Genomic DNA, 19,027 nt, shown 5'->3' with positions numbered 1-19,027 from the left:
AGAAGGCGAGAAGACAACTAACATGGAGCGTTATGGTAGGTACATAACTTCTTAATGTTAAGTTGTCAATCTCGCCTTCATTCTTGCTTGATGGGACCGTCCTAGCACCTCTATCCTGGGTGGCTCAATGGAACAAACTCTTGAGGACTGTAGAGCCAAAACTGGCTCTGTCCCTGGAGGCCAAGTCCAATTTGTAATGGGAAACAAAAGTGTGAGGAGTGGCCCAAGTGGCGCTGCACAAATAGTGTCTAAAGGAAGTCTAGCTTGAAAAGCTGTAGAAGTAGCTAAGCTCCTAGTTGAATGTGCTTTAGGTTTTGAGCACAGCTGTTTTCCCCTGAGCAGATAAATTTCAGAGATGACCGAAGAAAGCCATCTAGACAAAGTCACTTTAGAAACAGGAAGGCCTTTTTTTATTATCCGCATAGGAAACAAAAAGTTGATCAGATTTTCTAAATTTTTTTGTTCTGTCCAAATAATATCTAAGTTGACGGTGGACATCAAGATAATGTAGCTTTTGTTCAGCTCTATCTGAATAGTTAGGGAAAAATACAGGGAGATCAATGGATTGATTCAAATTGTTCTCTGAAGCGACCTTAGGCAAAAAGGTTGGGTTAGTTCTCAAAGATACTCTGTCTTTGTGAAAAACCAAATAGGGGGGTCGAACTGAAAGAGCATGAAGTTCAGACACCCTCCTGGCCGATGTAATAGCCACTAGGAATAAAGTTTTCCAAGAAAGATATTTCAGGGAACAAGAAGCAGCTGGCTCGAAGGGGAAGAATCAAGGATGTCAGCACTAAATTTAGATCCCACTGAGGAGGAGGATTCCTGATTGGAGGTTTTAGTAGGAAAATTCCTTTCAAGAAGGCCCTGCAGAGCCTATGGGACATAATATTATGATCTGCTATCCCGACATGAAAATTGGAAATAGCAGCCAATTGAACTCTGACTGTGGAAGAAGAGGAGCCTGCATGAAAAATCTCTGCTAAGAAGTCCAGGACTGCCTGAACAGGGGCAGTAAAAGGATCGATATTCTTGGCCTTAGCCCAATAAGAGAAACGTTTCCATTTGCTTGTATAAATCCTCCTGGTAGAGGATTTTAGCGAAGCTACTATGATGTCTCTAACTGGGTTAGAGATCAAAGGAAGCCTGGCTAAGGAAGGAAGTGGAGCAACCATGCTGTGAGGTTGAGAGAAGGGATTGACTGGTGCAGCTGACCCGATTGGTGTATCAGAAGATCTGGCACTGGGTCCAGATGCCACGGCTGCACCAAAAGGTGATGATGGAGGAACGGGAACCAAACTTGTCGAGGCCAGTAAGGGGCAATGAGAATCAATTTGGCTCTCAAAACGGTAGCTTTCTGGATAACCTGAGGGATCAGAGGAAATGGAGGGAAGGCATAAAGAAGTCCCTGGGGCCAATCCTGGGTCAGAGCGTCTCTGGGGGGATGGCCTGATAGAGGGAAGAGGCTGAAGAAGTCTGGACATTTGCTGTTTTGGGGAGTAGCAAAAAGATCGCAACATGGACGACCCCATTCCAGAAAAATCTCTTCCGCTATAGATTGCTTGAGAGACCACTCGTGAGGCATGAGAATAGCTCTGCTCAATCTGTCCGCTACAATGTTGGTTTTCCCAGGGATATGCGTTGCTACCAGAAACCGATGAGAGGAGATCGCCCATTGCCATAGTCGCGCTTCTCGACACAAGGGGTAGGACTTGGTTCCGCCCTGTTTGTTGATATACCAAACTACAGACATGTTGTCTGTGTGGACTGCAATTGTCCCTACGGGAAGAAAGTCGTTGAGGGCTTGCAACGTTAAAAGCACTGCTCTCATCTCCAGGACATTTATGTGCAGATGGTACTCGAGCGGCTGCCACGTCCCATGAACCATCCTGCCCTGATAATGACCCCCACCCGATCAGGGAGGCATCCGTGGTGACAGTGGCTATCGGGGATGGGGGTACAAAGTACCTGCCTTGGTGAACCTGAGGAGATGTGATCCACCAAGCAAGATGCTCTTTGCATGTCTGTGTCACCAGAATCTGGTGACGCATTGGAAGTTGCTGGTATGACCATTGTGTGAACAGCATCCACTGAAGAAGGCGCATGTAGAATCGAGCCAGGGAAGAAGAGTAATGGCCGCAGCCATGAGACCTAATACCTTTAGAACCATTCTGGCCTGTACTTTCTTGTTGGCCAGAATGATCCTGACATGACTCTGAATGTCTGAAACTCTTTGATCTGTAAGGGTAGCTGACATCCGAACAGTGTTTAAGTTTGCGCCTATGAAGGTAATAGACTGGCAGGGCGATAAGGATGACTTTTCAAGTTGATTGAGATGCCCAAATGAGAACAAAGGTTTATTGTGTAATCCCTGGCTTGTATAAGCTGATGTCTGGTGGTGGCTGACAGGAGCCAGTCGTCGAGATACGGAAACACCTGGAATCCTTGACGTCTCAGGTGAGCCGTGACCACTGCCATGCATTTGGTGAACACTCTGGGGGCTGTAGTGAGACCAAAGGGCAGGGCTCTGAACTGGAAATGACTGGACCCCAGCCGAAGCGGAGAAATCTCCTGGAGCGTCTGTGAATTTTGATGTGATAGTACGCATCCTGAAGATCTATTGAGCACATCCAGTTGTCCTTCTGTAAGAAGGGCAGAATTGACTGAAGAGTGACCATTCGGAATCTTGTCTTCCTGACAGACTTGTTGAGTCTGCTGAGATCCAATATTGGTCTCCAGTCTCCCGTCTTTTTGGGGACCAAAAGAACCCTGAGTAGATTCCGGGGCCTGAATGGGCTATTGTAACTGGCTGAATGGCCCTTTTTGCAGTAGTTTTGAGATTTCTAACTCTGCAATTTCCCTTAGACCGGTGGTACATCTGGAAGGGAATTTGAGGGAAGGGACTTTCCTCGAAAGGAATTATGTAACCCTTGGATATGATCGACTGTACCCATCTGTCTTGAGTGAGGGAATGCCAGGCTTCTGGGTACAGTGATAATCTTCCCGACTGCCTCCAAGGAGGGACAGCCGGGCAACATCTCAGGGATGCTGAAAGGGCTTGTCAGAGAGGATCTCTGTTTCCCTGGTTTTGGACCCCCTCTGCCTCTAGAGCGGCGTCTGTTGTTGTTACCCCCTCTGCCTCTAGGGGTAAACTGACCACGTGTATCCGGCGTGACTCCTTGGGATTTACTGCACCACATTTTCCCACCTTTCTGTCCTTTGGCATAAGGTCTAGGAGGGGTGGAAAAACGGACTCCAACAGCAGAAAGAGTCTTGCCATCCTGTTCGCACCTGGTCAAGGTTTCCTTCACCTGAGGGCCAAACAAAGCTGACCCATCAAAGGGAGAATTTGTGAAGGACGCCTTAAAGGGATCCGCAAAATCACATAGCCGCATCCAGGCTTGGCGTCTAAGAGCCACACCTGTACCTGCGGCTCTACTCGCTCCATCCGCAGCATAAGATATTAGCCGCATGGAGGAGTTTGCAATGGAATTGAGGGTTCCTAGCTGCGAAGCAATTTTTCTTGAGCCCCTGCAGCTGTAGGATCCTGAACTACTTCACCCAGCTCCTTAAGGATATCCCTCTGGAGTCTGGTGAAGTGACATAGGTAATTCAGCGAGCATAGCAAAGGTCGCTGAGGAAAACATCCGTTTACGTACCTATCCATGGTCCTAGAGTCCTTATTAGGAGGATGGACGGGCACGGAAGGATCTGCAAGTTCCTTTTTGGTGGCCGCAGCCACCACCATGGCATCAGCGGGGACACCCTTAGTGAGGAATTGCTTGTCACAGGGCAGTGATAAATTTTGAAGGCCTCCTAGGGACTGGCTCTACAGAGTCAGGAGCTGCCCACGCCTTCGTGCAATAACCTGCATAAGGGGTCGAAGGCGGAGACACCCAGGAGGTGGAGGGCCGAGATCCAAACGCCTCTAGGTATACTGACTCATCCTCAGAGGGATTGTTGGTGGGCCAGTTTCCCTCTGTTTAAGGAGTTCTAGGATGTCTGAGAAGGAGACATCCTCAGAGGGGATCTAGGGATCCCTCTGACTCATCAAAGTCAGTATCCAGTGACAGACTCGGGAGTCTACATGTTTCCTCTTACAAGTCCTCTTCCTAGGAGGATCTCCCGAAACATCAGGAGAATCCTCGGAAGAGGGGAAATTCCCAATGGGGAAACCTGAGGCGGAGGATCTCTGGGTCCTGTAGCAAGAGAAGTGGCAGAGATGTCAACAGGTACTATAGAGGGAGGAGCTACGGGAACAGACTGCTGACTGATACCAGTGGCCAGCACACTCTTCATCACCTCGAATGCTCCCCTCCCAGGCAGGTCCGAGAGAACCCGTTCAAGAGCTAGGAACTCCAGGGACCACCGAAGGGAAGTCTCCGAGGCAGATGTCGGAGCCGAGCTCACCAAGGCCGAGGCTCCAAGGGAAGAGCGGGCTCGGACAAGGGTCCGATGCCACTCACCCCTCGGAGGAGACCATGGAAGCCCGACCACCGAATCCCTCTAAGGAAGGTCTCAAGAGGAGATAAGAGTAGAGGCTGAAGGAACAGAAGGGGTATCCGTCCTCCAGCCGTAGCAGTAACCATTCGAAGACTCCAACTCCAAGCTCTGGGGTAGAGTTGAAGGAGGAACTGTAACGGGGTGTGGACCAACAGTCGTCTGTTGAGACGGACTATGTAACATTTGGGCCAGTACCTGTGACTTAAGTAATCTACTGACCACTCTCTCTAGGTCATGATCTGACAGTCTGGATGACCTTGAAGATCGGCTCCGATGACTCCGTTCGAAAGAAGAGGTGAAGCGGAGCCGAAAGTATCGGCTCCAAGGAAGGAGACCTCGACCTCTTCCTGGAATGAGCCATCGGAACCGATACTATAGATCCTGTCGGAGCCGACTTCTCGGAGCCGACAGGAAGCCTCGATGTATCGGCTCCAGCCGGAGCCGATACAGCCACCAAAGTAACGGTGTCGGAGCCGATCGGGCCGACACCGATGCCTGTGCCACATGGGGTCGGAACCGATCGGGCCGACACCGGAAGTGGTCGATGCAGATTCGGCACCGATAGCCATCGGTGCCGAAGGCTGTTAAGCCAGAATCGGCTCCAGCCGAGCCGATCTCGACTCGAACGAGTCGGGCCGAGGCCGCAGGCTTAGACACAGAAGCCTGGGCCTTGGAAGATTTAGCTGATTTTGATGGAGCCGACTTAGCCGGAGAGCCCTCCGGCTTAAGAAGGCCCCTAAGTATCAGCTTGTTGCATCTTTCCTGCAGGACTCTCTGGCTGAAGGAATGACAAATAGCACAGGAGTCCTGCAGGTGAAGAGGCCCCAGGCAATACAGGCAAGAAGTGTGACCGTCTGTCAGAGACATCTTCTGACAGCACGAGTCACACTTCTTAAAACCTGAGACCCTCTCCTTTGACATGGTGCTTCACAAAAACACACACACACACCAGTCAAAAATTTAAATTAAAGAAAATACCAAAAAGGTATTCCTAAAACAAACACACACGCCCTAACAGGGAGGGGATGGGATGGGTAAAGTTTGACTAAAAAATATTAAAAGAGACAGGGATTTTCTGTCAGGAAATCTAAATAATTAACTTATAACTAACAATAAAAGGTTTTTTAACAAAAAGGGGCTTTAATATCAATAAAGTGAATCACTTACCAGGAGCTGGTAAAAGGAGGACCTCATAAGTGAAGCGGCAAACGAGATCTGGGTACTTACCGCCTTGCATCATGGGATATGGGGCTGCCTCGAGCTGGTAAAAGTGACTCTCGAGCTTAGCAAGTGCCGAGTCGGAGCCGAGGGATCGGCTCCGAACCCATCAAGCAAGAATGAAGGCGAGATTGACAACTTAACATGGTTTGGTTATATCTTAAAGTGATAATTCAAATAAAGGTGAGCCCTCAAACACTATATTCTCTGCTATAGAAGCTTATAAAGAAATAAACCTCATTATTTATTCTTTAGGGATACAATAATAAATCAAAATATGCCACTAGAATACTACCACATGACTACAACATACAAATCTACCCTAGTCTTAATCAGAATCAGCACTTTTCAACATTTACTTGGTCCAAAAGACAGTATGTGCCCCCCCATTATACAACAGACAGACATCCTGTAAGAAACAGACACCTAACCCCTCGTGTTCATAACCAGTGTAACAATCTATCAAAATACCCAACTTTACAAGCTATTCCCATTCAAATTTAAGCATACAAAACTAAACTTTTGTTTTTCTTGACATGTTTACAAAATAGGGTTGATGCAGATAGCTTTCTGTTTTCTATCTTCTTCCATCTGGTACTCTTGCAAGTACCTCCTCTGCCAAAAACTGTAGGTTCCTCAGTTTCTTCCTCATTTTCCAGTATAGCTACTCTATTAGCTCTGGATAAGAAATTACTAAATATATCTTTGTCTGTTATACATGTACAGTCCAGTCTGACAGTTCTATCACTAAATGAATTAGCAACAGGGATAAAGTGATTAACTGAATGTTCAAACTCACCCTCTTCTACTCCACTCCACCCCCCCAAAAAAAAGTCAACTATATCACATTCTTTTGGACATATTTTAAGGCCATTATAAATGCAAATCAGTAGTGTCAAAAAACATGGAATCAAAGCATTAACATAGGCAATAATGTTCCATATTTTACACAATCTGTTTTTGCATTTAGTGCACAGTTTCTCTCACAATGCACCTTTTCACCATGTTTTTCACAATGTCAATGGGCAGACATTTATCAAATGGCCCACCTAACTACATAAGTAGCAGCCTTTGGGCTGACTGTAATAAAAGATGGTGTCTTTGACACCTTGAACTGTACTAGCCCGGTTAACAAATGTAAAATAAAATAATAAATAAAATTATTAGGCAAATGCAATAAAAGGTTATTTAGCCAGTTCAAGTGTTGCTCAAGTACCAGTCCAAACTCTATCACCATCTCATATCCAGCTCCAGAAGCCACCTGTACAAAAAAAAAGAAGAAAACAGATTTTAACATTAGTTCCATAATGTTAATAGAACATAACTGCATAGTCGGCCACTGTTTTTTATTGACAACCAACATTTGGAACTTATGACCTTAGCATGCACTTTTGAGACAAATCTGGACATCAGAAATTAAGAAGTCTTATCTTCTAAAATCACTTTGTAAAGGTTTTCATTCCCAGTCTGAGAATTTCCGTATTTCTAAAGGCTGTACACTCAGTGGTTTTAAGTAACTCGTCTAAAAGGAACATCGGTCGGGAGTACTAGCAGACATAAATGAAAATTGCAAAATGGTTCTCCTTAACTCAAAAACAAAACATTTTCTTGATGAATCTTGGAGACAGACACTGCTACTATATAGCTGCATCTTCAGCAAGTCTTACAAACGCCCACCCAAGCTCCGAGGCTCGCTTGCATCATTTACTGACAGGCTTGTATCTGATAACCATCTGAAACTCCACTCCAAATGCAAAACAGATAAACCTCCAGCAGCCTTGATCTTTCCATTATCTCGCTCCAGGAGACAGTGTCATTTTTAACATTCTCCAATTTCTGCAGGTCTGCATCATTAAGACTGACAGCCTGCAACTCCATAATGATCGTTTCATTGTCAAATCCTCAGGAGCCTGGGTCTTTTGTTACTGCTGCCTCATTCAAAACAGGGAAATCATTGACACCAGCAGTTCTTCCCACCAATAACATTGCTCTCTTCCACTGCTGGCAGCCTTAAGCATCATCTAGCAAAGTAGTAGAATTTCCATGGTGTCCTGGACAAATTTCTCCTAGTCATTATAAAAAACACACCTTGGTTCTTTTCTTGAGAATAGGCTACAAAAAAACTTGTGGGTCTATTCCAGTCAATAAAGCAAATAAATCTATAACAGATGTTCTGACTGTAAAACGAAGGGGGTGTGAGAAGTGCATGAAGTGTCTGTATGTGACTTGTGATGACAATATACACACAGTCACCTGAAGCTATGAATATGTATTATGCACTGGCTGTATCGACATTAAGGTAGAGCATTTACCTTACTATGTAGAGTGGAAAGGGCATACTGCACAATCCAGTACTTGCCCACTGCTGTAACTACTGACATTCTTCTGTATGGCTGTGTGTTACCATCTAAAGATCTCGGGCATCTCTGATGGATACAAACCCATGCTGTTCAGGTTTGCACATGCCACTGTAGTTCAGTGTGGTGGCACATCATCAGTTAAATGCAGAGAGGCTACAGCGGTGACACACTGCACAATGTCCTATTTGGTGCAGTCTACCATTTGATGCGACTATTATAATTTGAGTAGTCTACAAAATGATGCTCTAAGTACTGGGAATTTGAAGTTGTGTACACTGCCTTGTACATAGAATCATACAAATATACTAAACTAATGGGAGCACTGTACTGGAAGACTGGTCAAATACGGCTGCAGTACAAAGGGAAAACAGACTTCCAATGGATGCAATGCACTTACTTATAAGTTGTGCTATAAAAAATGACTTTCTAATTGTGGTGGACATGTGTCATAAATAGCTGAACAGTATACTAATGTGGCCTTCCCTGTATACAAAACAAAGTAACACTAAACACTTGTCCTATTACATTATCATTCTAATGTGTAGTCAATGATTAAAACTGTTTGAAGCATTAACCATGCCATCAATACAGTGCATACATGAATTGTGCTGCAGCCTAACTATACAATTGTGTTAGATCATGCACTAAGAAAAGTAGCGACCAGTCACATGCACTCTGGTTGCAGCTCCCCTTTTCTTAAATGAAGGCTTGTCTGCAAACATGAACAATAAAGCACAAAGTTTAGTGAATCACTCCACTGCAGCTCCGTTGGTATAGAACGATAAAACCTTAATTACAACCCAGCAGATCTGGGTTAGATTAGTGGCTTAGGTGACTGACAGCAGAATGGAAGGGATTGGCATCCCTGTCCTGGGTGAAAGGGCCTTGTTCATAAGCTTATCAAGGGGGGGGGGTGTTGTCCAATGAAGGGACCACTTTTTACTGGGGGTGCTGTATTTCTGAAGTTGTTGTCCTTCAAAAGAGATGTTAAACTGAGGCCCTCATCTGCCTGAGTTGGTGGTAGCTCCGATGGATATAAAAACTCCCATGGCACATATCGGAAAGAGTAAGGAAATTTCCCTTAGTAGTACAAATACCACCTTTGGTCTCACCTGAAGAGAGGCTACTAACCTAGTAGGTCTAACCCACTAGACAAAGAATAAACAAGTGAATAAAAATAATAAAAAAAGATTGCAAGTACAATGATGTTATTGTGCAAATAGTAAGAATTTTCCTAACTACTGTTTGCCACTTTGAACATGATGTTTAAATAGGCAGGTTAATCAATGATTTTTAATGCAGTCACGAAGTATCATATACATAAAATGCTATTCTTAGCACTGTTACATTACACTACTAATCACTTCTAGTTTTCCAACAAAAAAAATGAGTGAGATTGTCAGAAGAGGTGGCAGTGAAGTACACTGGTTATGGTGCTGGGCTACAAAGCCTAAAACATTGGCTTGAAACCCATCAGTGTCCATTTGATTATAGCATACTCCTGAAAAACTCACAGAGTCTCTAAAAAGCTAAACATTGGGCAAGTCCACAGAACGCATTAATAAAAGAAAAAGGAACAAATACTATTCACAAAATGAACTTCATTTGACACATTTTACATGGTTTTCTAAGGACAATTATAAAGACAACAAATAAACATAAATGGGGGAAAATTCTGTTTTACAATCTAATTTACAACCTCTCAGGGAATGCACCCTCAGATGTACTGTTATTCCATACCTTGACGCGCCTCTGTATTGAACTGATATCGGGACGTTCACTGCTGCTGCTATCCAAATGCCTGATTGGAAAGAAAAAAGACTGAAATATTAGCAAAACACAAATGTTACATTTCCAAAATTGACAGGCTGTGTCTTAAAATGAAAATGCAAAGGGAAATATCTAAGGTACTACACTTACTTGTAGAGGTCAGCCAAGAAAATATCCAGACTCTGTAATTCTTCAAATAAAGCTGCAATTAAAGAAAGAGTACACATAGTTCAATTATGACTATGCAATAAATAAAGTAAAGCAACTACTTTTTAGGTAGTTTCTTTCACGTGTGTTTTACCCTATATGGATTTAAAGAAGGCAGTGCATTAAATGTATCAGTTTACTGCATGCTATGCCTTACATCCATGTAGTTATCACGAGATACCATTTTTATCACTGAAATTAAAACCATCTTAAATGTAGACAATCAACAGATTTTATTTCACTCACATTGTTCATTAGTACATTACAGTTTTCACACTTACAGTTTACATTTTTATACAAATTGTAGTCTAATACAGTGCTTCCCACAGATTCCAAATCCTTGTGCAAAATATTCTATGTAATTTGTAGCCCCTCTAAAGCAGTACCAAACATAACCTCCAAATCCAACCAGTCTTCCAGGCAGGGGGCTGGAGGGTGGGATCATGATGAATGGTGACTACAGATAACACAGATGCCAAGTTATGGTAAGTACATAACTATAAACCTGATGTTATCTAGTCACCATTCCTCACGTTAGGGTCAGAAACCCCAGCTACATAAATCCTGGGAGGTCTCAAGGAAGGACATGCAGAAGAAATGTAGAGCTAAATGAAGCCCTTCCTCTGGTAATCAAATCCAACTTATAGTGGGAAACAAACGTGTGAGGAGAAGACCATGTTGCTGCCACACAAATGTCATCTAAAGACTGACAATCTGCAAAGTCAATGGAAGTAGAAACTGCCCTGGTTGAATGAGCCCTCACTGGTGTGGTTAAGGAAATACCCTCTGAAGAATAAATAATGGAAATACATTGCGAAATCCAACGGGAAATCATGACTTTCGAAATACCCCTGCCTTTTCTATTAACAGAGAATGCCACAAATAGTTGGTCTGAACGCCTAAACTCTTGCATTCAATGTAAATAAAAGCAAAGTTGACGATGAACGTACAATGTGTGCAGAATATATTCCCCTTTATTGGAAAAGTTAGGGAAAAACACTGGTAAGTAAATACATTGGTTGATATTCGCTGATAAAGCCACTTTACGCATGAAGAATGGATCAGGTTTTAGAGACACTCTGTCCTTGTGAAAAATTAAATAGGGTGGCTTGACAGTAACATCTTGCAGCTCCAAGACTCTCTTTGCCGAAGTAATTGCCACTAAAAAGGCAGTCTTCCAGGACAAAAATTTAATATGCACGAAGCTGCTGGTTCAAACGGAGGTTTTGTTAACACCAAGGTCAAATCCCATGGAGGAGAAGGATGTTTAACAGGAGGCCTTAATAGAAAAAATCCCTTTTAAAAAGGCCTTAAAGAGGCATGCAGAAAAGGTTGAATTACCGCCAAGGTGAAAATTTGAAATGGCTGCTAAGAATGTAGTCCTTGAAGGCTGTCACAGCATTCTGTACAGCTAACATTTCTTTTTGATTGATATGCAGGTGCATTTGACTTGGGTTCCATTTGCCCTGAATGCACATCCCTGCCAAGTGAGCCCCCCATGCATAGTCAGATGTGTCTGTTGTAAGGGTTTGGGTGGCAGGAGGTAGAGTGAATAGCACTCCCTTGTTTTGGTGACAGGCCTCTGCCCACCAAAGGAACTCTAACTGTAGGCAAGGAATGATAGGAATCATTGCTTCTGGATCCTGAGAATGTTGATACCATTGTAGTTTCCTCATATGCAGTCTTGCATATGGAGTTATGAGAATCCAGAACCCCAAGGCTTGCAGTACTTGTCTTGCAGATAGCAGGGTCTTTGTGGCCATTAGTGTGAAGTAAGCTATCAAATGAACTTGTTTCTCTGGCGTGAGGAAAGCCATCTGGGAAGATCTGTTCAAGCTTGCTCCCAGGAATACAATTTGTTGGCAGGGTACGATATGTGATTTCTTTTTGTTTACGGTGTGCCCCAAAGAAATTAGCACCTTTTGTACGAACACCAGATGATTCAAAAGTATGTCCTGGCTTTTTACCTGAATTAGACAATCGTCCAGGTATGGGTACATTTGAATATTTCTTTGCCTGCAAAATGCAATGACTGGAGCTAGGCACTTTGTGAATACCCTGGGTGCAGTAGATAAGCAAAAGGGCAGTGCAGAGAACTGGTAGTGCATGTAGCCTGCTTTGAAGCATAGGCATCTTCTACAAGATTCCCTGATTGGGATGTGCAGATAGGCTTCCTTTAAATCCAGGGTTGACAACCAGGCATCCTTGGCTAGCATAGGAAGCAACTGGTGAAGAGTTAGCATCTTGAATTTTGGGATCACCAAAAAAGTGTTCAAGACAGATCCAGGATAGGACACCAGGAGTTGTCTTTTCTGAGCACCAGGAAAAGTCTTGTGTAGAAACCTTGTCCCCATTCCTCTTCTGGGACAGTTTGAATAGCCCTTATACTTAAGAGAAAACTTGCTTTTGAGCCTCTGCCCACTGATTTGGGGGTAGATCTGGCCAACTGTTTGGGGTTGGTAAAGTATGGAAGTGGAATCTGTATCCTTGGGAAACTATATTTAAAACCGATTTGTCCTGGGCAATGAGCTCCCAGTTTCCTGCCTGCAGAGCAATCTTTCCCCCTAAAGGAGCAGTCAGTTGAGAAGAGCTAGGAAGTTTTAACGTTAATTCATTGAGACAGTTTACCATAGGGTAGAGTCTTACTACTCCCTGCTTTGGAAGTAGGAGCCCCCCACTGCTTAGTCCTGTGCGTACCTTGGGACTGAAGCCTGGGTACTCTGCTGGGTTTGGACTGAGAAGGCCTGGAAGAGGCAGGAAAGGACCAATTCTTAGAGTGCCAATGCCTACTAAACCTTGGAGGCTGTACTTGCAGGAAATCTTTAACAGTTTGCATAGATTTAGCTTTTTCCTCCATCTTTTTAAGTACTTCTTCTCCTTTGTTGCCAAAGAGGCGGTCCTGGTTTAAGGGAGCTTCCAGCAATTTAGCTTTAACATGATCTGGCAAAGATTGCTCCTTAAGCCAAGCATGCCTTCTAAGTACAGACCCAGAAAAGTACAGTTTTGTACCTACCATAAATGTAGATGTCCGATAGGCATGCATCTGCAGTCCTTACAAATGGGTTGTCCTGTCGTCAGGCAGCCCTTGATCGGCGGATTCCAAAGTCTGGGTCTGGCCTCGGCTGATGTCGCACTTCACCCGACGTCATAGCTGCAGTTCTTCGGGTATAAAGGCATCAGCCGACGCCATTTTCCTCAGTGTTTCTTGCCCCAGATGCCAGGTGCCCTCTAGGAAGGCTAAATTTGGATAAATGCAAATGGTTCCAAACAGTAGAGAGCAAACAAAAATAAGCATGTATGTACATATATACAAACAAATACACCATAATAGATTCCCCAGCTAGCTACAAGATGGGCAAATACCCTAGGAGTACCACAGAGGGAAGGAGGGTGGGTAATCCTGACTGCAGATGCATGCCTATCGGACATCTACATTTATGGTAGGTACAAAACTATACTATGTCCTTCAAGGATGCATCTGCAGTCCTTACAAATGGGTAGAATACCATAGCCAAACTGGGGGAGGAGGAGTAATAAGATTATGGTGTAGTTAAGATCCCTTGCAAAACAGCAGTGGCAAAACCTGCTCGGGATCTGGAGTATAAAGGTAAATTATAATGCTTGGCAAATGTATGCACGGAGCTCCAAGTAGCAGCCTCTAAAATGTCTTTGGTAGCCACTCCTCGTAAAAAAGCTGCGGTAGTGGCTGTAGCCCTTGTAGAGTGAGGCCTGATGTTTTCTGGAGTTTTCTTCCCATGGTAGGAGTAACAAAATCTAATGCAATTTCCTATCCACTTAGAGATTGTCTGTTTTGAAATTGCTTTTCCTTCCATTCCTGTTGCATATGCTACCAGTAGCTGGTCAGTTTTTCTATTGCTCTTGGTCCTGTCCAGGTAGTAACGTAATTGTCTATGTACATCCAAGGTATGCAACAGTCTTTCTCCCCTGTTCTGTGGGTTGGGGAAGAATGTAGGCAGGTGGATAGCTTGATTTAAAGATACCCTGGAGACCACCTTTGTCATAAAAGTAGGATTAGTTCTCATGGACACTCTATCTTGATGGAAGATCAGGAAGGGCTGTACTGCCATTAATGCCTGTAGTTCAGATACCCTTCTTGCTGAAGTGATTGCAAGCAGGAAAGCAGTTTTCCATGATAAGTACTGTAATTCTGCTGTTGCTGCTGGCTCGAAAGGAGGGAGTGTCAACTTTTCTAGCACAAAGTTCAAGTCCCATGCTGGCAATGGTGGCTTCCTAGGTGGTTTTACATTTTTAATTCCTCTCAGAAACTGCCTGAGCAGAGGATGTGAGAAGACTGGAGGATCAAGTTGTATTCTGCTGAAATAGCTGATGCATGAATCTTAATGGAAGAATAGGACAGGCCATTGTGGAAGAGCTCTGCCAAGTATTCCAGGATGTTAGCTATGTTTACCAGTGACACATTCTCTCCTTTTGCAGTACTCCAAATGAGATATCTTTTCCATTTTGCTGAATAATTTTTTTCTTGAGGGTCTGCGAGCCTCCAAGATAATATCTTTAACCCTTTGAGATAAATCTGGGTTATTTGGTCTTATGCAATGTTCCAGGCAGCCAGCTGCAGTGTTTTCAGGTTTGGATGCAGGGTTTTGAAGTTGTTCTGTGTTAACAGCAAGGGAACTAGGGCAGAGGCCATATTTGTTCCGAGACATACTCCTCAGTAATGGGTACCAATGATGCCTTAGCCAGTCTGGAGCTATCAGGATGATCCTTGGGCGGTCTTCTTTGATCTTCAATAGCACCTTGTGCATCAAAGGAAGAGGTGGGAATGCATATGCTGTCAGGTTTTCCAACTGAAAGATAGGGAGTCCACTTTCCAAGCAAGTGGGTGGTACGTCCTTGTGCAGAATTTTTCAGTTGGTGATTGTGTGGGGATGCAAATAAGTCTATTTCTGGTAGTCCCCATTTCCCTGTAATGGTTTTGAAGATGTCCGGATGCAGCATCCATTCGTGGGCATCCGTGGTAGTTCTGCTTAGGATGTCTGCTAGTATATTTTCTTTTCCTGGCACAAAAATTGCTTGTAACTGAATGTTGAAGCTCAGGGCCACATTCCAGAGGTCCATTGCCATCCGGCATAGAGGGTATGAATGTGTGCCTCCCTGTTTGTTGATGTACCACATAACTGTGGTGTTGTCCGTCCTTATCAACAGTTGACCCGGTCGAAGAAATGGTCTGAATGTTTGAATTGCCAGTTTTACTGCCAGCATTTCCTTTTGATTTATGTGTAGGTGCAGCTGGTCTTGAGTCCATAAGCCTTGTATGCACTTGTCCAGCATGTGTGCCCCCCAACTGAGGTCTGAGGCGTCTGTTGTGATGGTCTGGCTTGGTTGAGTGCTGGTGAAGGGCAGTCCTTTGTTTGATTGACAGGCCTGAGCCCACCATTGGAATTCTTGCTTCAGGCATGGAATTATTGGAATTTGGGTTTCTAGGCTGTGCTTGTGCTGAGACCATAAATTCCTTAGGTACCACTGTAACTTTCTCATATGTAGTCTGGCATGTGGAATCAATATTATGCAGGATGCCATGTAACCCAGGGCTTGCAGGACTTTTCTTGCTGTTAGCTGGTTCTGCTTTGTTAATGCCATGAAGTAGAGAGGGAGTTGCTCCTGTTTTTCTACTGTCAGGAATGCCATTTGTTTTGATTTGTCCAGATCTGCACCCAAGAAGGTTATCCTTTGGGATGGTATCAGCCTTGACTTTTTTATACTGACTGTGTATCCCAGGGCTTGTAGTAGATGAATGACCCTTTCCAAATCTTTTGTTAATTTGTTTTGTTGTCCGCTTGTAACAGGCAGTCGTCCAGGTAAGGGTAAATTTGAATTCCCTGAAGCCTGCAATGAGCAATTACTGATGCCAGGCATTTCGTGAATACTCTGGGCGCAGTAGATAAGCCAAAGGGCAATGCTGAGAATTGATAATGCTCTGATCCTGCAAGAAATCTGAGGTATCTTCTGCAATTTGGTCGTATGGGGACGTGCAGGTATGCCTCCTTGAGATCTAGAGTTACCAGCCAAGACTCCTTGCCCAGCATGGGAAGAAGTTGCTGTAGGGTCAGCATTTTGAATTTTGGAACAATGAGGTATGTGTTTAAAGCGGACAGGTCGAGAATAGGTCTCCATTGGTTTTCTTTTCTTGGTACCAGGAAGAGTCTGGAGTAAAATCCTTGCCCTTGTTCCATAGATGGTACCCTTTCTACAGCTCTCATCCTTAGTAAGTGAGTTATTTGTTCTAGAGCTTCTGTCTTCTGATTTGGAGGTAGGTTTGGCATTCCTCTCTTCCTTGGTAGAGTATGGAAGTGAAACCTGTAACCTTGGTCTATTGTCTGTAAAATCCATTTGTCTCCTGTGATGTAATGCCAGTTTACTGAAAATAAGGCTAGCTTCCCGCCTAAGGGTGCTTCTAGTTGTTCCCTGGTAGGCGGTGCCAGAGCCAAGTCACTGTGATTGTCCTGTGGAAGTGGTGGTGGCTGGATCTGTGGCTGTACCTCGCTGGTTGTTAGCCTGCCACTGACGTCCCCTGTAGGTGCCTCTGGATTGACCCCTGCCTCTTGAGCGCCTATTCCTGCCTCTCGGAGCTCTGGAGGTGTCTGGAAAGGACCAATTCTTGGAAGGCCAGTTCCTGCTAAACCTTGGAGGCTGGACCTGCAAGAAATCCTTGACTGTCTGGACAGATTTTGCTTTCTCTTCCACCTTCTTCAGCACCTGCTGTGCAGGGGAGCCAAACAAATTGAGCTTATCCATGGGAGCATCTAGGAGCTTTGATTTAACATGGTCTGGTAAGGACTGCTCTTTTAACCATGCATGTCTTCTGATCACTGTGCCAGTCATGGCTGATCTAAAGGAAGCCTCCAGTGCATCATAGCCGCATTTTAAGGAATGATTACTGACCTGCTGAATGTTATGTACCATTTCCTGTACAGATTTTTTTGTCTAATGGTTCATCCGAGGACAGTTTTTTAGTTAACTGGTCTAACATAAATTCCTGATACTGAATCATGTGGAATTGACAGTTCAAGGCCCTAGCTGAAAGAGTAGCAGAAGTGTAAACTTTTTTACCCCATCTCTCTAAAGCCCTAGATTCCCTTTCAGAGGGGAAGGGGTTTTGGCAGAGGTAGCTGCTACAGCCTTGGGTCCCTGGGAGATAGTTTCGGGATCTGCAAAAGGGGCCTTATACAAATGATAATGTGTGTCCGGAACCCTGTAGTACCTATCGGGCTTAGCAGGGGCCGGAGGAAGAGAATCAGGAGCAGTACAAGCATCATTAAATGCATCATCCACAACAGTAAGTACTGGAGGAATGGCTAAAGGCCTATGCTGTGGCAAATGCAAAAAGGTTCTAAGCCTTTTCCTAGAGTCTGAAAAATCCTGGCCCTGCCATTGAAATTGTTCCCTCATAGCATGCAAGGTTTCCCCAAAAGAAAATTCCTCAGGCGGAGAGGCAGAAGGAATGGACTCTTCTGCATCAGAGTCCTCATAAGGAGAAAAAGGGCCCTCTGGAGGGTTTGAATTATCTGATTCATCAGAGGAGTCATCTGAAGAAACTGGCTCAGGGGGCTCTACTCTAGGCCTCTTCTCTGGAGGTGGGTGAGAGGCCCTGTCTGGATGTGGTTGGGATCCCCGGATCAAAAAAATGAGATCCTCTGCTAGACTAAGCAATTGTGAACTAGAGCTAGGCCTGTGAGAGGGGGTCTTAGCAGGCACAGTTTTGGTAGTTTTTGCTGCTTTAGCCCTGGCAAAGGCCTTAATCGACATGGATGCAGGTGGCCTAGCAGCTCCACGTGCAGGGGTAGAAATATCCAAAGGGATAGTATCAGATAAATCCTGTGAACCTGCAATAGCGGGTGGGATTTCAGTAGCAGATTCAGCCAAGCTGGATGAGGCCTCGGTAGGAGGCAAGTTTTCGGCCGAAGGAAGAACCGTGGACTCGGTTTCAGCCGAAACCGAGACACTCGCGGTTGGCTTAACCGCGGTTTCGGCCGAAACCGCGGACCGCGAGTGCCGGTCCTTTTCCTTGCGCTTTTTAGATATTTGCGTAGTCGGAGTATCCGACGGCATAATGTAAGCGAAAGCGGAGCCGAAAAACTCTTCAGCAAATTCCGACCGACGTCTAAGCGTCCGCCGGTTGAAAGAAGCACAGGCTAGACAAGCTGCTACGTCGTGGTCTAGGCCTAAGCAAGGTAAGCAGTAAGAGTGGAAATCTTTATGAGGTATTTGTTTCCCACAAGTTAAACAGTTATTCACTTTTTCTGACATCGGCTGAGGCAAGAAAGAGTCCCCAACGGGGTACTTAGCTTTTTAGAAGTCTTCGGTAGTAGTAATCTCTGGTTCTGACCGACCGGCACTTGCGAACAGCTTCTGCTTGGCGCGGCAAGAAAGACTGAGGAAAATGGCGTCGGCTGATGCCTTTATACCCGAAGAACTGCAGCTATGACGTCGGGTGAAGTGCGACATCAGCCGAGGCCAGACCCAGACTTTGGAATCCGGCCGACCGAAGGGCTGCCTGACGACAGGACAACCCATTTGTAAGGACTGCAGATGCATCCTTGAAGGACATCAGCAGCCCTGTAAGATGCCTCTAGTGAATCAAAACCACACTGCAAAGTATGTTTTCCAACTTGTTCAGCAGAATGCATTAAATCCTGTAAATCCTTATTTTCAGCACAGTCAGGAATCAACATCATTTTCTGTTTAAGCAATCAAATTATATGCTGCTGATACTTTAACATATGAAACTGGCAGTTTAAGACCCTAATGGCCAAGGTTGCGGAAGTGTATACCTTCTTACCCCATCTATCCAGTGCCCTGGAATCTCTATCAGAGGGGTTTGGATTTTGGAAGTAGTAGCCTTAATTCCCTTGGGTCCCTGTGAAATGGTCTCAGGATCTGCAGTAGGATTTTTAAAGAGGAACCTGTGAGAGTCAGGAACCCTGTAATAT

General features: G+C 44.6%; 1 protein-coding gene across 2 annotated transcripts in view; it reads right to left on the bottom strand.

Annotated features, from left to right (window-relative positions):
- Positions 1-19,027, bottom strand: part of NT5C2 (5'-nucleotidase, cytosolic II) — a 2,665,542-nt gene that overhangs the window by 429,876 nt on the left and 2,216,639 nt on the right. For both annotated transcript variants that reach the window (XM_044056570.1, XM_044056571.1), the window contains exons 15-16: positions 10,002-10,053; positions 9,822-9,882 (exon numbers count right to left, since the gene is read on the bottom strand). In XM_044056570.1, coding sequence (XP_043912505.1) covers positions 9,822-9,882; positions 10,002-10,053 — 113 coding nt within the window. The remainder of the gene's footprint in view (positions 1-9,821; positions 9,883-10,001; positions 10,054-19,027) is intronic.

This window comes from Protopterus annectens, chromosome 14.part0 (assembly GCF_019279795.1).
Source record: "Protopterus annectens isolate FY-2018-M chromosome 14.part0, PAN1.0, whole genome shotgun sequence".
Classification (NCBI taxonomy): Eukaryota; Metazoa; Chordata; order Ceratodontiformes; family Protopteridae; genus Protopterus; species Protopterus annectens.
Note: the sequence above shows the minus strand (reverse complement) of the source record. Positions and strands in the feature narration are given on the sequence as shown.